General features: G+C 35.5%; 1 protein-coding gene across 8 annotated transcripts in view; it reads right to left on the minus strand.

Annotated features, from left to right (window-relative positions):
* Positions 1–20,069, minus strand: part of USP25 (ubiquitin specific peptidase 25) — a 140,796-nt gene that overhangs the window by 32,596 nt on the left and 88,131 nt on the right. For all 8 annotated transcript variants that reach the window (XM_029939125.1, XM_029939122.1, XM_029939124.1 and 5 more), the window contains 8 exons: positions 18,419–18,546; positions 17,940–18,035; positions 16,494–16,652; positions 15,690–15,916; positions 12,089–12,159; positions 11,153–11,381; positions 9,569–9,769; positions 435–574 (listed from right to left, as the gene is read on the minus strand). In XM_029939125.1, the coding sequence (XP_029794985.1) occupies positions 435–574; positions 9,569–9,769; positions 11,153–11,381; positions 12,089–12,159; positions 15,690–15,916; positions 16,494–16,652; positions 17,940–18,035; positions 18,419–18,546 (1,251 nt within the window). The remainder of the gene's footprint in view (positions 1–434; positions 575–9,568; positions 9,770–11,152; positions 11,382–12,088; positions 12,160–15,689; positions 15,917–16,493; positions 16,653–17,939; positions 18,036–18,418; positions 18,547–20,069) is intronic.

The raw sequence follows: 20,069 nt of genomic DNA on the forward strand, positions 1-20,069 counted from the left end.
TAAAAAGAAGCTATTTAGAAAATTACAGCTTTAGGGGGGCTTGGGTAGCTCAGTGAGTTAAGCATCTGACTCTTGATTACAGCTCAGGTCATGATCTCACAGTTCGTGAGTTCAGGCCCCAAAATGAGCTCTGGGCTACACTGTGAGGCCTGCTTGAGATTCTCTCTCTCTCTCCCCCTCTCTCTTCGCCTCCCCCGCTTTCTCTCTCTCTCTCAAATGAATAAATAAGCTTAAAAAATCTTTACTAAAAAAAGTTACAGCTGAGGGAACTACAGGCTGGGGGATAGGTACCGTCCACAGCCCCTGATCACGGTCAGGGTAGAGCTGCCGCTTGGCCTCTTCTCTCCTGACTCCCACGCAGGAAGCTCTCCATTACACTGCGGGAAAGGTCATCAAGATGGCTGTGTTCAGAGAGCTAAAAGAAAAGTTCTTACCGACTGCAAAACTGTTTCAGGACTTTTATCTTCATGCTCATGTGATGCCTTGGTAATTATTCGAATAGTTTCTTCTTTCAAGTGCTTTGAAAAATCACTTCTTGATGGCTGTTCTAGATATTCTGCTTCTCCTGCTTGTGCTTCATAAGAAAAGAATCAGTTGTGTATCTAATACAAACCACAGAGAGCCTATCCTAAGATGAATCTGTTATTTCTAATTCAAAGTCATACAGTAATCAATTTTACTTTTATTTAATATATCACTAAACATATAGCACCTACCCCAGAATTTACAACCCCCTCCAAAATCAGGTTCAAAAGTAGTTGATTACTAAAGAAAATATTCATTGTATCATAGCAAATCTCATTTTGGAAAATCAGTAACATTCTACCAAAAAAAGGGGGCAGGGGATATAGTTTATATAACAATCCTGGTCTGAATTTCCACAGAGAACACAGCTGTTTCTCTGGCCACAGAATCCTTTTTCCCACCTGACAAAACCCCAACCTTGAATAAACCCAACCTGCTATCTTTTCTAAACCTGTCCTGGTAACTGAGTGTTGTCAAAGGAAAAACCATTACAACCTAGCAAACTGAAATTAACAGAAATTCAAGACTTCAAGGGGCGCCTGGGCAGCTCAGTTGTTTAAGCGTCCGACTTTGGCTCAGGTTGTGATCTCGCGGTTTGGGAGTTTGGGGCCCACAGCACGCTCTGTGCTGACAGCTCTTTCCCTCTATGTCTGTCCTTCCCCCACTCATGCTGTGTCTCTCAAAGATGAATAAATATTAAAAAAAAAAAAAAAAGACTTCAAATGTTATCCCTACAAAGAAGTCTCAAAGTTTTATCTATCATCTCGGTTCTGAGCCCCAGATCCATCAGTGCAACAATGGACTCTCAATGTCCACGAATTGCTTCATGTAAGTGGGTCTCTGCCTCTCTCTCCAACAGAACTTTGTGACCTTTGATCTCTGCTCAAAAATGGACAGTTTATCTAATACACCAAACAAGTTTTCCTCTCAACCTTCAGCTCTTTCCACATTTTTCTTCCCTCTGCCTGTACGTTCACCCACTTTCACTCCCCCATCCAAGAACTTCTATGTATCTTTTTGTTTAAATACCACTTAAAGTATTCCTGATTATACCACTTCTAGAGCCGGGTGTCTCAGCTTTGGCACCTGTTACATTGTGGTCACTGTGGTTCTCTGGTGTGGAGGGTTGTCCTCCCCACCGTGGCATCTAGATGCATCTGGATGGAATCTAGATCTAGTGTGCACCACTGCACTGGATGCAAGTGATGTGGTCCATCCAGGTGTGACCACCAGGTATGTCTTCAGTTTGTTGAACGTGCCCTGAGGGGCAAAATCACTCTCACATGAGAACCACTGCACTCAAGTAACTTACTCTTTTTTTTCAGTGCACTTCACCACAATTATAACTGGATTACTACTGTTTTCATTTCAAGCCCATATCCCCTAGTAGACCCTGAGAATCTCAAAAGGAGGGATGCTATCTCAATTCTGTATTGCTATTTCTTCAACACCTAGCATATATAAGCACACAATAATTTAATGGAACAAATGAATTAATAAGTAATGGATATGTGGAATAAGAAAGTACACTAAATGTTCTACAATGTTCCTGGCATTGGTTAAGTGAGCCCTTCCTCAACCAACTAGTGGGACACTAGACTACTGTCATCCTTTCCAATATTTGATTTTTTAAAAATGCCTCAAAGTAAAATATTATTCAAAAAGAAATACTATAATTTCAACATATATGCATGGTACTCTATCTACTCAATAAATTTTAATTAAGCATTTAACTATGTGCCAGGCCCTAGGCTAGACGGTGAGACTCAAAGTGTGAACAAAGTCTGTACTCCTGTGAAGTTTAGAGCCAACTCTGGAGAAAGTCACTAATCAAAAGAATCATGCATATGAGTTGTGACAATATTATAATACACTTTAGGAATCAAATGGGGGAGGGAAAACTTAGATTACGGAATACGAGATAAACTTTTTAGCTGAAGGATGATGGGTTAATCATCCCATTCCCTGACAGAAGGATGATCTGGAAGGAAGTCATTGTGGCTGGACTACAGTATAATAGGAGAGAGATGGCAAGAGAAGATGGAGACCAAATCATGAGGGCCTTCGAGTCTAATAAAAGTTTTGAGAATAAAAGTGGATAAATGTTTTAAATACGATGGCAATGTGGCAAGTTTAAAAAAAAATAGTTCTGGCTACAATGTGAAGAGTGGATAAGAAAGGAAAGTAAAACTAGAAGTCAGTGAAAGTACTAGAAGGTACAGAGCAATAAGAGCAGGAGATGGCAGTGCTTCTGGACAACAGAGGCAGAGAGAATTGCTAAAACGGAAGATGTACGCTGGACCTAAAGGTTGGAGGCCGATGTGCAGATGAGTCTAAGTTCCTGGCAGGAGGAAAGGATAACACAGGTGAAATATACTATGACAAGGAAAACTACGGAAGGAATGCTTATCATGTGTGTGACAGAAGGGAAGTTTAAAGAAGTCTAAATGCCCTCATTTCTGTATTTCCTGCCCTTGCACTGCAATGTTCTTTCAGTGCCCTGTACGAGGGAGGTGAAGAAAATCTTAGGGGACACCTCCAGCTGAAAGGAGGATGTAAGCTTAATGCAATGAGGGCCAAGAAATTCACCCAGTCTGACGCCGGGCTAGCACACTGGAACGTGGACAGTCTACATAAAATAAACTGCTACAAACAAGAGTACTTTTATCTGATCAACATAGTCAAATGTACCTTAGGTCCCCAGGGTCAAGATTTCATTCCGTATAGGGAATTAAAAGGTTTTGAGTCTAAAAACCTTATGAATTATGTTGAATGATCTTGCCTAAATTTCATACAGCACTCTCTCCTCTAGATTTTCCTTGTGTATGTATCTTCTGGGGAACTTACATTTGAGTGGCCCTGGAGTTACAGTAGATGAACCCACAAGGTTTTGACATCTGGGAGTTTGGAAACAAAAACCCAAACTTCATCCAGCATGTTTACTGAGCCTGTGACATTTTACAGTACTGTGCTAGATGTTAGTAATGGGGAAAAAACAGTTGACATAAAATTCACTCGCTTTAAGGAACTCTCAGTAAAATCAGATAAGTAGATACCCCGTTATAATTCAAAGTATTGAATACAATAACAGAGTTATGCATGAGGTTCTAGAGAAACACTGTGGGCCCAATACACACACTTGGGATGATGCTGCATGTTAAGAAAGGTTTCCTAGAAGAAAACCTAAATGAGCTGAATCTTGAAGGATTTGGAGAGCGAATTATCTTGGGAGATGAGAAGGAAGGTTCCAGGCTGAAAAACTAGCATATGCAAAGCCACTGTAGGGACAGATAAAAGGTTAATAAAACCCTTGCTATTAATGAGCCTGTACATTGGTAAGCAAATCAAAAGGTACAACATAAATGAGGTAGTGAGATTAGCTGGGACTCAGAGAAGGAAAGGTAAGAGTTGCTACACAGGTAACATGAGGGGGAGTCATAACGACTTTGGGACATGAGGAAGGCCTTAAAGAACGGGCAACAATCTGGCTTATACGAAACAAAGTATTCACAGGGAAATAGATTTAGAAGAACTACAAGGGAGTCAGATACAGGGTCCTTATAAAAAAGCAGAAAAGGTTTTGGCTTCATTTTGTCAAACCAGAAGAATTAAAAAAACATGTTTACTAGAATAACCAAAATGAGAAAATTAAAAGTTCTTACACTACCCAGAGATAAGCACTATTAATATTTTAAAATTTATATATTTTCAGACTTTCTGTACCCATATCTTATAAACAAAAAATTTGAATACACTGCTTCTACCATAATGTAACAGCCATGTTTGTATGTCGATACAATGTTTACTGGCTGTACTGTATGGCGGGCTCATACAACTCCCATTCCTGCACATGTAGGCAATTTCCACTTCGTTGTTAAAAAAAACGGGCAAAGAGTTTGGCTTTGTGTGTATGTAAATACATACAATGCTTTTGTTCTTCCTGTAACCCTACAAAAGCGTGATCTCTGCTGGCCTGTATAAATGGTAGGAACTCAATTAATGGAGACCACATTGTTTTCTTTATCTGTGTTCTGACACTTGATACACTCATTGGTCCCTCAGTTTAATATTATCATTCAGGCTTCAATTTGGGATATGGCTGGTGATTACCAGTTCTCTATGGAGGTATATAATATCCCTGTACCTAAAGTATCTCTCAAATCATTTATTTGTCCTATGGGTACTTCACCGAGATCTTTAAATGGTCATCCTCCACATAAGAGACTTTCCATTCATGTTTTATGTTCTTATTGTAGGGGCTTCTCTCACCTTCAGACATTATAGAAGGCCCAACATTCTAGGAGTACTCCGAGCCTGCTTCTTTGGTCCACCTTCACACTGAGAAATTGGGAAGGCTTGGGAGTAGTCTACTTATGTATGTGTATTTCCTGGTTATGCTCTTCAAATTCTTAACAGGAGAGTTAACTTGATAACCAACTGGCTTTCTGTTCAGCAAGTATCTGCTCTTAAATCATAGGGGCTCCTGGTGGCTCTCTGTTGGTCACACATTGGACTCTCGATTCTTGCTCAGTTCATGATTTCATGGTTTGTGGGACTGAGCCTCATGTTGGGCTCTACACTGACAACACAGAGCTTGCTTGGAATGCTCCTTCTACCTCTTCTCTGCCTCTCCCTGCTCACGTGCTAATATGTGCTCTCTCTCTCTCTCAAAATAAATAAACTTTAAAAATATTTAAAAAAAAAAGAGAAATATTTACTATCTTGACTTACTGGTGATTTATTACATTCACATTTAGAAGAATAAAGAGAATTGCTTCAAAGATATAAAGAACATTCATTTCTAGAAATGTATTTAAAATCAATGATTCCCCCAAAGCAGGCTATAAAGAGCCATGGTAGCTGGCTGCACAGAGTCACTAGACAAACTTTTAAGACTTCAAATTCCTGGGAACCCCCACAAACAGAATCATGGGAATATGGGGGGTAGAGGCTTAGAAGCCAGAATTAAACCTAAAATTTACCTAGGACAGTGCTACACCTGTACCACACATTTTTAGCCTGCTTCTCTAATGTATAACTTTTTTTGGCTATACTTTTACCATGTCAGTATTTCCAGTCAATAGTAGCACATCTAGGAAACTCATTATTGAAATCTCCATAGGAAATGAATATCAATTCAGAAAACACTCAAGGGTCATCTACCATATGTCATGTATTATGCTACATTCTGGAGATATAAATGAGAACATCACTCGGTCCCTCCTTTAAGGGAACTTGAGAATATTGAGGATATTGTTCATTCTGCCAGGCCTTACTCTCAGGAACCGGCTGTACTTTCCTGGAGTATCGGCTTGTTTCTAACTTGTAGACCGTCATCTGTAGAGAAGTTCCAGAGAGACTTCTGCATGCTACCTCTAGGTAAACTTATGAAATCTTACGGAGTGCAAGTCATACCAATATTAACCATTTTTACCTTAATTTTTCTACATTAAAAAAAATTCTGAGTATGCTCTACAGGTTGTTAAGGATGTCCTTACTAAGTGAGTGAATAAGATAGGAGAAACACAAGTAAAAGTGCAAAGCTCTTTTCTCCTTTCAAATAATTTCTGTTTTATAAATATAGCCTGAAGCAAGACTGTTTAACTAGAGTATGCCTAAGAATTATCTGAAGGTCTTTTTAAAAATATATTTTCTGGGCCCTTCCTTCAGAGACGCTGATCCCAGTTAAGTCTTAGGCGATCTTACATAGGTGCAGTATGCTGTTTACACTCACAAAAATATTCCCCAGGTAATTCTGACGTATATACTTATAGTAATGAACTACTAAATAGATCTCTACATAAGTGTTCAGGTAAGGTTTTCTTTGCCGTAAGCAGGTTTAAGAAGGTAGCATGAAAAGAACCAAATAATTTTTGGTCCCATCATTTATTACTAGTTCCATCAGTAAACCAAGGAATGGTACTAGAGAAGTGAGGTCTATGGATTTCTTGGTCACATGTTAGCAGAAGAGGACAAACACTCATGTCATTAATACTATTTAAATTAATATTCTTCTTTGGAATATTACTCAGAAGAAACAAGATTTTAATAGTTTTTACAGTACAGTTTTATTGAGAAGATTTGCAAGGAAGAAAGCAAAATCACTATGATGAATTTTATGAACAAGACTTCCTTGTATTACCTTCCACTAGTCACTCACAATTCTAGTACACACCTGAGAGATTTAAATACAGGTTCTCTGATATGCTGAAAATATACCAAATTGAGCAAATTACTTCAGAGACTGTGAAAGGAAGTAAGAAGATGACATGGGCATTAAAGTAAAATTTTTCTACTAATGATAGGAGAGATAAGTGGTTCCAATAAACATTAATGAGTCCCCTTATTCAACTGTGATGTATTAAATTCCCCTGCAAAAAAGGATGGACTTCTTAATAGGAAATGTGAAATAATAGTAATAGAAACCAATCTTTTAAACAATAATCTCACTCCCCAAATTTACAGACTCAGCACATTCTATTCCTAACTCAAAACGTGTATTTCTAGCAATTCTACAGAGGACTCAATGTTTCCAACTGAAGCAATAGTGACACTGCTTTCTAAAAATCCAGTCTGGAAGATAATTACCGTAATAGTTATATGTGAACTGACCACTTGTGTCTCTTTATATTTTAGTTATTCTGATTCTTCTCAGAAATACATCTGCATTCTCAAGGTTTTTTTTAATACTAAAAAGAGAGACATGAAAATATATAGCCAATACCTACTAGTATTTTTTGAAATTAAAAAACAGCATTTAAAGTATACGGTAGGAAATATTAATCAGGATAAAGGGTATGGGGCATATAGATGTGGCCTTTTGTACAGAGAGAATGTAAATGATAGAGCAAAGTTGGTTAGTCTTGTCAGACAGAAGTATTAATGGGGAATATGTGTTAGTTTAAGCAGAAATGAAATGTGTTAAGTGTATAAATTTATTCTTGTGGGAGAAGAGACTGTATAGCATTTAATATTTTGGTGCCACAAAATACAGGTGAGCCAAGAACAGAGTTGGAGATTAACCAATCAATGTAGGATTCATCTGAGTGCTTAGGTACCACCATCTCTTATGCCAGTTAGTCAGCCACATTCTCCCACTAATAAGAACAGCCACATGGAAAAGGTGTCCATGAAAGCTAATGGAAGTAGAACAAAGTAGCTCCAGTGGCATAAGTTCCAGGGGGAAGTCTGGGAAGGATATGTACAGAAGATAAGAGGGGTAAGGGATGCAATCACAAAGGGTTGGAACTGGCTCAAAAATGAAAGGAACTATGACATATACACTATGATCTGAGCACAGAAACCTCTTGATATCTACTGAATTTTTTCATCACCTACTGAAGTAGTCAAAGTCACTACAATGAAACTGATTTGCTGTGAAACCACACACATTCATGTGGCCTACATGGTGGCTTACTGCAGGGAAAGAAGCACAGTCCTGCATCATGGCAGAGCTGACCGCACTGCAATGGTGGTATTGGTATAACACCATTATCTTGGTTTCTTAAAAATTCTGAATCAATGCCTATTAACATCAAGATCAAGGACTCAACTACTCAATATATATGAAAACAAGTTCACAAGTCTCGACAGATCGGTGTGTGTCTACATCATTCACAATACCATACTGCGGTACTGTATGTCTTCCATTGAGAGAGTAATTTCTTCTAAAGTTCAAATGATAACGCTAAAATTTGGTGAGGTAATCTGTATGGTAATCTATCAGTAAAAGATGAAATTAAACACCTAAAATGCAATCTTAAAAAATAAAAACAAAACATGCAGATGTGGCATAAAAAGATTATTTGAAAAGATCCCTGGAAACTTATAAAAAAAGGAGACAAAGGAGTTTGACTAAAATATCTGCATTTATCTCTTCTCCTTTCTCCAATACTACAGAGAAATAGCACATTTTCACAGTAGAAAATATGTTGCCCTAAAATATGTTAACAACTCTGTGATGATGAAAGTAATCTTTAAAAAAAATAAGTCAGAAGATGGGGCGCCTGGGTGGCTCAGTTGGTTAAGTGTCCGACTTTGACTCAGGTCATGATCTCACAGTTTATGAGTTTCAGCTCCGCATCGGGCTCTGTGCTAATAGCTTGGAGCCGGGAGCCTGCTTCAGATTCTGTGTCTCCCTCTCTCTCTCCCCCTCCCCAGTTTGCTCTCTGTCTTTCTCTCAAAAAATAAATTAAAAAATTAAAAAAAAAAAAATTTTTTTAAATCAGAAGACTTTATTTTCAATTTCGCTAGAATCATATGTTTATTTTTACATTGGGTTTACTCTGGATATTTTACTGATTTCATCAGCTAATAACTTTAGAAAATTTTAAAATATTTATACTTTTATACCTTGACCTCTGTTTTATGGGACTATACATTTAACTTAAAATAATTATATACTTAGTTTCAGCTAATTTTTTTTTTAATTTTAAAAATTCTGAAAACGGGTGCCCATGTCAGGTTCTACGCTGACAGAGTGGAGCCTGCTTTGGATTCTCTCTATCCCTCTCTCTCTGTCCCTCCCCCATCTCTCTCACAAAGTAAATAAACCATAAAAATAAAGATTCTGAAAAAATCACATAATTCCTCTATAATAATAATGTAATTACACAAAATATATACGGATATACCAATAGTGTTATTTTGTTCAAAGGGGAAATTTCTAGAGTTCATTCTCCTGATAGCTCTAGTGAAAAGGTGTGTTTTACTGCTTGTTTCATGGCTTTTCTATGCTTCTGGCCAAGGGTCAAGCCCAATCAAATTAGGCAGTATAAGTAAATAAAGAGCTAGCAAAATCATCTCATTTAACTTGAAACAGATATATATGCGTATGTATACAGTGCTGCCTGGCAAAGGGGTTAAGCTAAGCCGTTATCTGTGGTTATCTCTGAGTGATGAAATTTCAGATGATTTTTACTGGCTTCTTCATATTTTAAGATAATTAAAGTTTTCTTTTTAAATGAGCATATCTTATTATTATAATATAATATCAATAATAAATATATTGATAATAAAATCAATTTAATAAAACTATACCAACCTGTTGTTACAGAAGACTCAGACTCCCTCAACTTCTGAGATGCTAAAAGTTTTTCCTGCAAAGCTTTCTGGGCAAGTTGTGCATCCCATTCTTCCAATTCTTTTTCAAATCGCTGGTTGTCTTCCTCAACAAAGTCTCTTAGATCCGGTGGTAATGTTTCTATTCCAACAAGAGCCTGCCCCGTTTCTTTATTTAACTCCTCTGCAAATCATATTTCAAAAACTAATATAAAATTAAGAATTAAAGGAAAAATACAAAGCCCAAAATAGGATGCATTTCAAATGGGATTTAAAGTATGAATTATTACCATTTAGAAAATCAATATTAAAAACTAAGAAAACTCAAACAAATGCTTGGAAAAACAATGATGCAAATATTTGATAATCCATTATGAGAAATGTTTTTAGCTTTTTCTTTTTAATCTAACGAATAAAACAATGGAACAAAATATAAAGCCATAATCATCTCCTACTCATTGACACAGGACTGCTTTTTCCATTGTAAGAAAACACTAGATGTTTATTTATGAAATAAAAATTATCACAAAATGAAAATAACTCATAACCTTACATAGCTCAAAATAGAACTAAAATACTTTTTCACCTAAAGTAGTTATGTACAGCAATATACTTACATGCAATTTGAAAACTAATGAATATAGTAAGGTATTTTAAAGCATTATGTAGTAGTATTTAAATGCGTTACTAAGCCACAAAATACATTTCCATTTTCAGTCACAGATGGACAGACTAGCTAGTTTTGGAAAGTTGATTATATGAGTTTCAAAAAACCTTTGAGTTTTTCCTATATGCCAAGCCTATTTTAGAATACAAGAAATAAAACTATTAAGACATACATAGTATGGCATGGCCCCTGGCTCTGAGCAGATCAGAGGGAAGTGGAAAAGGCATGTCAACATACAGTTCTAAAACACGCTAAGCGCCTGACAGAAGTATGCTATGAAAACACAAGGAGGGATATTTTTTGGTAATGGTCAAAAAAATAACTTGGCAGAGCAAGTGATACCTGAATTGAAACTTGACAGATGAGCAGAAATTACACAAAATAAGAAAAAAATAAGAACATCACTGCCAAAAAATTAAAAATTATATATATATAAAAATGTGGGAAATCATTTGGTGTGAAGAGAATACAAGTAGTTCGAATATCAGTAAAGAATATGAAGTCTGAAATGGACAATGGTTATAATGAAGCTTGAGAGACCATCAGAGGCCAGAAAATAGACACCTTATACATTAGGTTAAGGAGCTTAAATAGAAGTCAATGTCAATGTAGGATATGATCCTTAAAGGGATTTTAGCAAGGAGAAACAGGTCAGATGTACATTTTTTGATAGTTACTAAATAGTTAACTTTGCAGACAAAATATATTCCAATTGTCAGCCTTGATCACATTACTCTTCAATTCCAGTTTCTCACTTACAAGAGGCCAACTGCATTCGCTAATCATATCCAATCACCTTCCCAGTCAATTACACTTAATCAATCACACCAGAGACTGGAGTCACATGCAAGCGCTACTTATTTGAAAATACAGACCACCCTATATATTTCATGCTCTTACCTTTTATTAAGAATTGTGCCTTATCATTTATGTACATTAAACAGTATGCACTGGCATTTCTATAACCACCAAAAGAGTCCCTCACTAGCTCTTCCCATGATGATTTTGTCACAGCGATATCATTGTACTTCATCCACCTGCTTTCACGATGATCAAAAATGTATGCCCAGTAGTGCCCGGCATTAGCTTGGCCTTCATGAACTAAAACAGCATGTAAGCGATAAGGAACCTACATGTGAAAATAGAAGAGTTTAACCACAGTTAAGAGTCTATTAATACCACATTCCTGGAAACCCATACATTATTTGATTGGAGAATACCACAGAAGAATATTTTATTAACAAAACTATGATAAAAAGTTTGTAAAAAATTACACTATGAAATAAGAAACGGAAAATTAAGTAAGCTAAAGTGTGTGTATAAATAGGATGATTTTCAAAACTTTGAAACGTATTTTCTTCAAATAAAGAATTTATGATGAATATTTTTATATGGTGCTATTTGGCTAAATCTTCACAATATTAAATTGATGAATTAGCAACATGGCCTACATAATGTATATAAAAAGTTAAAATGTAACTGAGCCCTAGATACTTCCCCCTACAATCTTAACATCCTTAAATGAAATAAAAACAAAAAACAAATTAAAAAAAAACCATCCTTAATGGATCATATAATTTCTTCCTTGTACTTGTTTTAAATACTAAGACCTTCTTAAAAGTTTTGCTAAGTTTTATTGTAAAATAATCAAGAGAATAAAAAACAAATATAGTATGAGAATACAATTCAGTGTGAAAAATATTAATATGGAGTCTTTAAGCTCAGCAATTTTATAACAAAACATATAAGGTGAATTAGGTTAAGAACTTGGTTAATAATATAAATAAAATATGTAAATAATTTTGATAGCATTTACCAACACAAAACTTAACTTACTTGGATCATAGATTTGTCAGAGTACATGAGTTCAATTGTTCGATGGATTCTTGACATACTTTCCTGCAAATCTAAGGATAGAAGACATAATTTAATGATTAACATCAAGTAAGTCTCTACCAGACATAAGAAAGGGACAAATGGTTTTCCTACCAATATGTTAGAGAAACAAAGAAAAATTCTTAAAACTTTTCTTATAAATATCACTATTGGGAGTCTGTATAAGATGAAATATAGTTCTCCTTAATAAAAGATACAGCACAAATGCAGAATTAAAAACCAAAACAAGTGTGGTTCACTTAGAAAATGTGCCAAGTCTATAAAAGTAAACTTTGTTCAAATACATCAAGGTAAGTTCCAATAAAAACTGAATCTAGGGATCCCTGGGTAGCTCAGCTGGTTAAACATCTGACTCAACTTCGGCTCAGGTCATGACTTTCCAGTCATGAGATAGAGCCCTGAGTCAGGCTCCGCACTGAGCATGCAGACTGTTTAAGATTCTCTCTCTTTCTCTGCCTTTTCCCTCTGTTCACTCTCTCTAAAAAAAATAAAAATTAAAAATAAGTAAAATAAATAAAATAAATAAAAATCAAAAGCCCCTTACACATTTATAGAAAATAGGAAAAATTTGGCTTGAAATAAAATAACATTACCACGTACCTTCTATATACATACAGGTAACTGAACAAAAACTTACAATCACCAATGGAAATAATGTTGAGACTCCCAATACCTTACTACCTCTACTTCCAGTAGAAATCCATTCTACAAAATTATTCACAGCTATATTGCCCATAACAATTAAAAAACTAGAGACAACCTAAATATTCATTAATGAGGAAATGATAAAATTACCGTATACCCTATACTATGAAGCTGTTGAAAAGAATCAAGAAGAAACCGTGAAAGACTACATAAAAATATTCATAAGTTCAGAGTGGGGAAAGACCTTTTTTTTTAGGACTGACAGAAAGTCTAGTAACCATAAAGGAAAAGATAAGACTCTCTCCCCAAACTTAAGAAAATCCACATTACAGCGGTGCCTGCATGCCTCAGTCAGTTAAACGACCAACTCCTGATTTCAGCTCAGGTCATGATCTCATGCATGGTTCATGGGATCAAGCCCCACACAGGGCTCTGCACTAATAGCATGGAGCCTAATTAGGATTCTCTCTTCCTCTCCCACTGCCCCTCCCAACTCCACTGCTCATGCATGCACACATGTGTGCTCTGCCTCTCAAAATAAACTTGAAATTTTTTTTAAAAAAAGGAAAATCTACATTATAAAAACAAAATAAAATCAACATAAAACAGTCATATAACAAAGATAAACTGAGAAAATAATACCCACAGCACACAATACAGGCAACAAATTAATACCCATACCATTAAAGTTTCTATTAAGCAGTAAAAGGAAGATAAATGGTCTAATATAAAAAAATGAGTAAATGTCATATGTGAGAAATTTATAAAAAGTTAGAATTTCATTCAAAATTAAGGAAATGCAAATTAAGACACTAAAATACCATTCTCTCAACTTTTAGGCTACCGCAATTTAAAAAGCTAGGAGGATGTGAGGAGGACCTGAGAAGACAGGCTCTTTCTTACAGTTAGTGGGAATAAAAACTGGTTCAATGTTTAGGAGAAAAATTTTTAAACAGTTACAATTTAAAATATACACTCTTGGGATTATTTTTTCCATGTTTATTTATTTTTGAGAGAAAGAGAGACAGAGTGTGAGCAGGGCGGAAGGCAGAAAGAGAGGGAGACAGAATCTAAAGCAGGCTCCAGGCTCCAAGCTGTCAGCACAGAGCCCAACGTAGGGCTTGAACCCACTAATCATGAGATCATGACCTGCGCCGAAGTTGGAGGCTTAACCGACTGAGCCACCCAGGTATGCCCAGAAATGACACTTTTAAGAATATATCCTACTCACAAAAGTGTGTCAGTATGTATGTAGAGGGCCAGCACCATTTGCAGTGAGTATCCAGATAGAAATTAAATAAATTATATTCTACTCAGATATTGGAATATTACACAAAGTTTAAAAAATAATGCGAAGACTAACAACAGGGATAAAAGAGAGTAAATAAGTATTTCAAGGAAAATCTTACCCAGTCCATAGTATTATTAAAGTCCAAAGTATTAAGTACTAAAGTCCAAAATCTTATCATATGAATGTCTCCCAAGTTCCTTAAACTTAAAATGGCCAAAGTGGACTCATCATATTCCTATTTCCCCCTCCAAGGTAGGGACCCGCTCTCCCACCAGTTTGCTCTTTTCAAAAGTATATTCCATCTATCTACTCATACCAGTATTAGAAACTAAGAGAATCATCCCTAATTACTCCCTCCCTCTCACCTCTTGTCAATGACCTACCTGTGTCAGTTTTCTCCAAAAAGTAGATTCTATCTGTTCATTTCTTTCCTTCCTCAATGACTACCTTGATGTCAAAAGCGTCCTAGCTTCCACCCCTTTGAGAGAAATCTTATAAAAACAAACACAATCTGCCAAGTCCAGCAGAAAATTATCCAATACCTAGTACAGTGCTCAGTAAATGTTTACTAATGAATTCAAATGTAAAAAATGTCCTTATATATGACAAATATAAAGGAAGATGTTTACAGCCACTAATGCTAATTGTTAGTCAACAATCATACCCTATTTATATTATGTTATATGACATTAGGACTACTCTTTATTTACATATTGTCATGAAGAGGCAAGTTGGGCATCTAAAATACAACAATCCAGATTGTTGAACATAATTCCAATCTTTTGGTATAAAATGTAGCTCTTAGAATTTTCTTTTTTCATAGAAAAACAAAATTAGAATAAAACAGTAATATTGCATATTATATTTTGACATGTAAGGAAAAAGTATAATAAAATCTGTCATAAAATATTAACATGATTTCATTAAAATAAAGGAAAAAGGATATTGTAACAACAGTAAAATAGCAAGACATAATTTCACAATAAAGGAGAGTTCCCACCAGGAAAGGCCAGATGGCAACTTCACACCAACACATACCCACACGCACACGTGCTCACTCCTACTCCCAACAGAGCACTGTCCTTATTTTCTAATTTTGCTACATGCCAGTTAAAACACGTAACAGACAGGCACTGAGCTATTAGATCCTATCTGGAAATCTCTGTTAGAACATATTGAAAATTAAAACTCACATTTCTAATTCTTAAACCTAAAAAAATGTTTCTATCAATTTTACTCATTATGCAAACATTAGGGGAAGGACCTAATTGACAAATAGAAGATTTAATGCTGTATGATTTTTCACTAGTGACGTAGCTGTGAATACCAGTTTGATATAAATTTAGAGCCCTAAACTAGAAAATCAGACCATCTGCTATGTCATTAATCAACTAAGTAGCCCAGGGAAAATCTTTGACCTCCCTGAACCTGATATTAAGATCAGAAAAACAGGTAGCCAGACTAGTATCTTACCAAAAAAAAAAAAAAAAAACTTAACTAAAAGAAAACCTTTATAATATTTACATATGAAACCCAGAAGTGATTTCCCTTCTCAATATTAACACTACACATCTCCAACTGAAATGACGGTGAGAAGCTTCCTACCTCTGGTGTCATTTTCTATTTCCGTCCTCCAGCGATGTAAACAGCTTTCGAGCACAGAAAGTTCTTCCTCTGTGATGTGCCTTGGTGCCGGATGCATGGGCAGATCTGGAGGTATCCGAGACTGCGTGAAGGGTTTATGTACCACCGACCTCGATGAAACGGCAGCGAGCGGTGCGGGCGATGCGCTTGGCAGTTCTGTAGAAGGAGCCCCCTGTTGTTCTGCTGTGCTGGATTTTTAAAGCATAAAATATTTATTATTAAACTTTCTAATCTGAAGCTCTGAAGAAAAACCGTGCCAAACACACAGCATTAAATTGGCTTATATTTTCAAACAGAAAACTCCTTAAAAAAAAAAAAAAAAGTATGTGGATTAATTTAATATCCAATGAGATTCCCAATATGATGAATATATTATTATAATGATGAAACAGTGGCTTTATAGAAGAAATGGTTTAATCATTTCAACAAATTTTATATGTACTGGAATTATATAATATTTATCTGCTTACAACTCAATGGTATTTTCATGGATAAAAGGTGGAAATATATACCAAAACAACCTAAAGTACAATTCCAAACAGAAATAGATAGGATTAAAACTTCAATTCACAACGATAAAATCTACTGAAACAATAAAATAAGAAAGCGCCCAGAAGATATGCAATCTTCTAAGGGAATCTAATATTTTTAGAGTCCACTAAAATAAATCTCAAAGTGCATTTGATAAAACCTTTTTAAAGGCATCAATTATCACTGTGTAATATAGGTAACAGAGCTGGCCCTTGTATAAAGAAAACTCTTTACCTTGGTAACGTCTGTGGTATGGAACCACTGGGTGGGGAACTAGCATCAATATCATCAACAGGAGATGTACAAACAGGTTTGCTTGAAGCAAATTCCAACGCATACTGTAGAACATCTACCAAGGGGAATCGTTTGGGGCCCGAACCGTAGCTTAAATATCTGTCAACCATAAAATGCCACAAATGCTTTTAGCTGTATATAAAGCACATTTGATTGTTTTCAATAACTGTTATAAAACATGATAAAAATAAATCTTTCAACAATGAAATTAATTCTGCTCTCAAATGAACATGTTAAAACTGAAATAACTTAAATGTTCTCCAAATTAAGGAAAACAAAGCTAATTACAACTGAATGTGTCCATATACTGTTATAAATTTTAAATGCTGCTCTAAGTTGTAACCCAATAGGAAAATGAAAACAGACAGTTCCATATCCTGAGACCGTTTTTATTTTTAGATCTGTCATGTGGCCTCATGACTAAGATTGTGACTAATATTATCATTCTACCTTTTACCTCTGATTAGTTCTTAATATGATTACTGATACCTTTTAAAAATAAAAATTATTGAAATATGATACACTATTTTTGTTTAAAAATTTGGGGCAATTAATTAGAAAATTAATACTAAAACAGGAGATACAGATTAATCCGAGATTGCAGGCTGGGATGTCTCAGGCCATATTTCAGCCCGTAGACTTTGTCTCAATTACAGAGCATTTCTTCCTGTCTAGATTCTGGCATCTTCTGGGAAGCTCTCAAAAACACTGAGGGGCATTCACATGTGGTATTACAGGTGACACCTCTGTCTGGTGCAGACAGTAGGCGCTCCCTCGCCACAGGGATGTGCCCTCTAGGCTTCTCTCGCTGACCAGCTTACACATACTTGCTTCCCTTCTTCATAAAGCCTCCATGAGGCCCGAGAAGGCATCTGAGTTTGTATCTCCTGTATTAAGGAGAAAAACCCAGTCACCATTCATTTTAATGGAAACTAAAGAGTGATATTTAGTCTCCTACAAGAAGGAAATTTTAGATTACTTTAACTTTGTATTTTTTTTTAAAGTAATTTTTTCACCCAATGTAGGGCTCAAACTCACGATCCAGAGATCAAGAGTTACATGCTCTACCGACTGAGCCAGCCAAGTGTCCCTTTGTTTTGGATTTCTTAAAGATTAGTTTAACTCTGCATCTATTTCTAGTACCATGAGTATTAACAGTTGACAGTGAAAATATTTAAATTTAAACAGTAAAATAATCATTAATGTCAACCATAAATTAGTTTCTAACAAAACTCAAAACTAAACTACTCAAGCAAAATATCAATCTAGAGTGATTATTACTAGAATTATAAATCACCCAAAGCAAATTTAAAATAAAAGATTCTAGAGAGTCACTAAAAATATGACTTCCTATAGTTAGCTCATAACTTCTTCAAGCTATAATACCTTTCTAGTCTTTGTTGTAATACTGTGAGGTAATCTTTTAGTCTCTTGATTTCTTCCCTCTTAATTCTTGTTATTTCTCTGTTTCTGTGCATATACCTATCAGGAAAAAGAAAAATTATCATTACTTTTTCTAAATATTATAGAAATAGACACAGTATTAAGTCTAGCCAACATCACAGAAGATCCATTCATTAAAATTTTTACAATAAAGTATCAGACAACACAAAATAGTATTTTTTGAAAATTGTGACAACTGTAATACAAATATAAATATTTTAGTTTCCTATAATATTATTCCCAGGAACGATAATTTTCTAAATAGAAAGAGAATTCCACATTCCTTGACAAATAGTATTAAACATATTATGCAAAAAAGGAACAATTAATTCTAAAGAAATTAAGCAAAAATTTTCTCTAAACACAATAATAATTCTTTACTTGGTTACTTAACAGTTGTCATGCTGTATACCAAACCATACCTGTCCAGATATAAAACCTGAGGAAATTCTAATTTGTTGTGAATTTTTTCTGGTCTTCCCAATGCCTGATTAAATTCAAATCTTGATAATTCAAATGTTAACACAGGTGGTAGTTTGGTAAACCAATGCTGAAACAAAATAACAAAAAAACTTATTATAACCTTTTGTTCTCTCCACTGCAATGTTAGGCACAGGGTGTTAGCATTGGCATTCTTATATGTATCTGCACTGCTGGCATCACAAATTCGACTGGGTATGCAAATGGTTAAAATTCAGCTTCTTCCCAAAAGCTTTCCACACCTCTTGAAAAATCTAAGGATGGGAATAATACACAACCAGGGAAGAAAAAAATCTTCTAAAAACTCTCCTTCTTCCATGATAGTTTTTTACATTAAAATTTCTAACCAAGTGGTGCCTGGGTAGCTCAACAGGTTAAGTGTCTAAATCTTGATTTGAGTCCGGTCATGATCTCACAGTTTGTGAGATGGAGCCTCAAGTCAGGCTCTATGCTGACTGTGGAAAGCATGCTTAGGATTGTCTCTCTCCCTCACTCTCCCTTACTCCCTTTCTCTTTCTCACAAAATAAATAAATAAATATCTTAAAAACTTTTCTAACCTAAGAGCCAGACGCTAGTTAAAATTATGATTTAATAGCTCAAGTCTCTGGCTTTTTCAATACTATCTCACTATTACTACCAGAAACGGTCATATACTTACTACAATCAACCACCATTCAAAAACCTTGACAAAACAACTTGTAAGATACACTATATACACACACACAAATATATTCTTATAGCATAAATGATCATAGTTTTCACACTAAAAACTAGAAACTGACAGTTCCCTGTTTTAAATTTAATTTTCCTACTGGAATTCTGACTAATTTAAGAAAAAGATTACTAACAAATATGAAGTTTATACTAATGGTAACTATATTTAAAATCTTTTAAAATGACTAGTTTTTAAAAATTAAATGCCTCATTGCAATAGGCATGAAATGTGACAAAACCTCAGAAAATTATTTTCATAAAAAAAGATTCATGTTTTACATAAAGATATTTTTTTAAATAGTTTATTGTCAAATTGGTTTCCATACAACACCCAGTGCCTCTTCCCCATCATAAAGATATTTTTTAATATTTGTTGATCTTGTGAGAGAGAGAGAATATGCATACGAGGGGGACAGGAGAAGGGAGAGAGAGAGAGAGAGAAGGAGAGAGAGGGAGAATCTGAAGCAGGCCCTGCGCTGACAGCTCTGGCTTCTTCAATATTACCTTATTGGTGGATCCCATGACCATGAGATCATGACCAGAGCCAAAATCAAGAGTTGGATGCTTAAATGACGGAGCCACTCAGGCGCCCCTACATAAACATATTTTTTATTAAGTTTATCTGAGAGAGAGGGAGACAGAGAGAGTGCGCGTGTGCACGCAAGAGTGAGAGCAAGCACAAAGGCGCAGAGAGAGGAAGAGAGAAAATCCCAAGCAGGCTCTGCACTGTCAGCACAAAGCCCAACTCGGGACTCAGTCTCACAAACCATGAGATCATGACCTGAGCCGAAACCAAGAGTTGGTCATTTAACCAGTGGAACCACCCAGTTGCCCCAACTATATAAACATATTTTTAAAGAGAAAGGAACAAAAATTCA

Source organism: Suricata suricatta, chromosome 5 (genome assembly GCF_006229205.1).
Source record: "Suricata suricatta isolate VVHF042 chromosome 5, meerkat_22Aug2017_6uvM2_HiC, whole genome shotgun sequence".
Classification (NCBI taxonomy): domain Eukaryota; kingdom Metazoa; phylum Chordata; class Mammalia; order Carnivora; family Herpestidae; genus Suricata; species Suricata suricatta.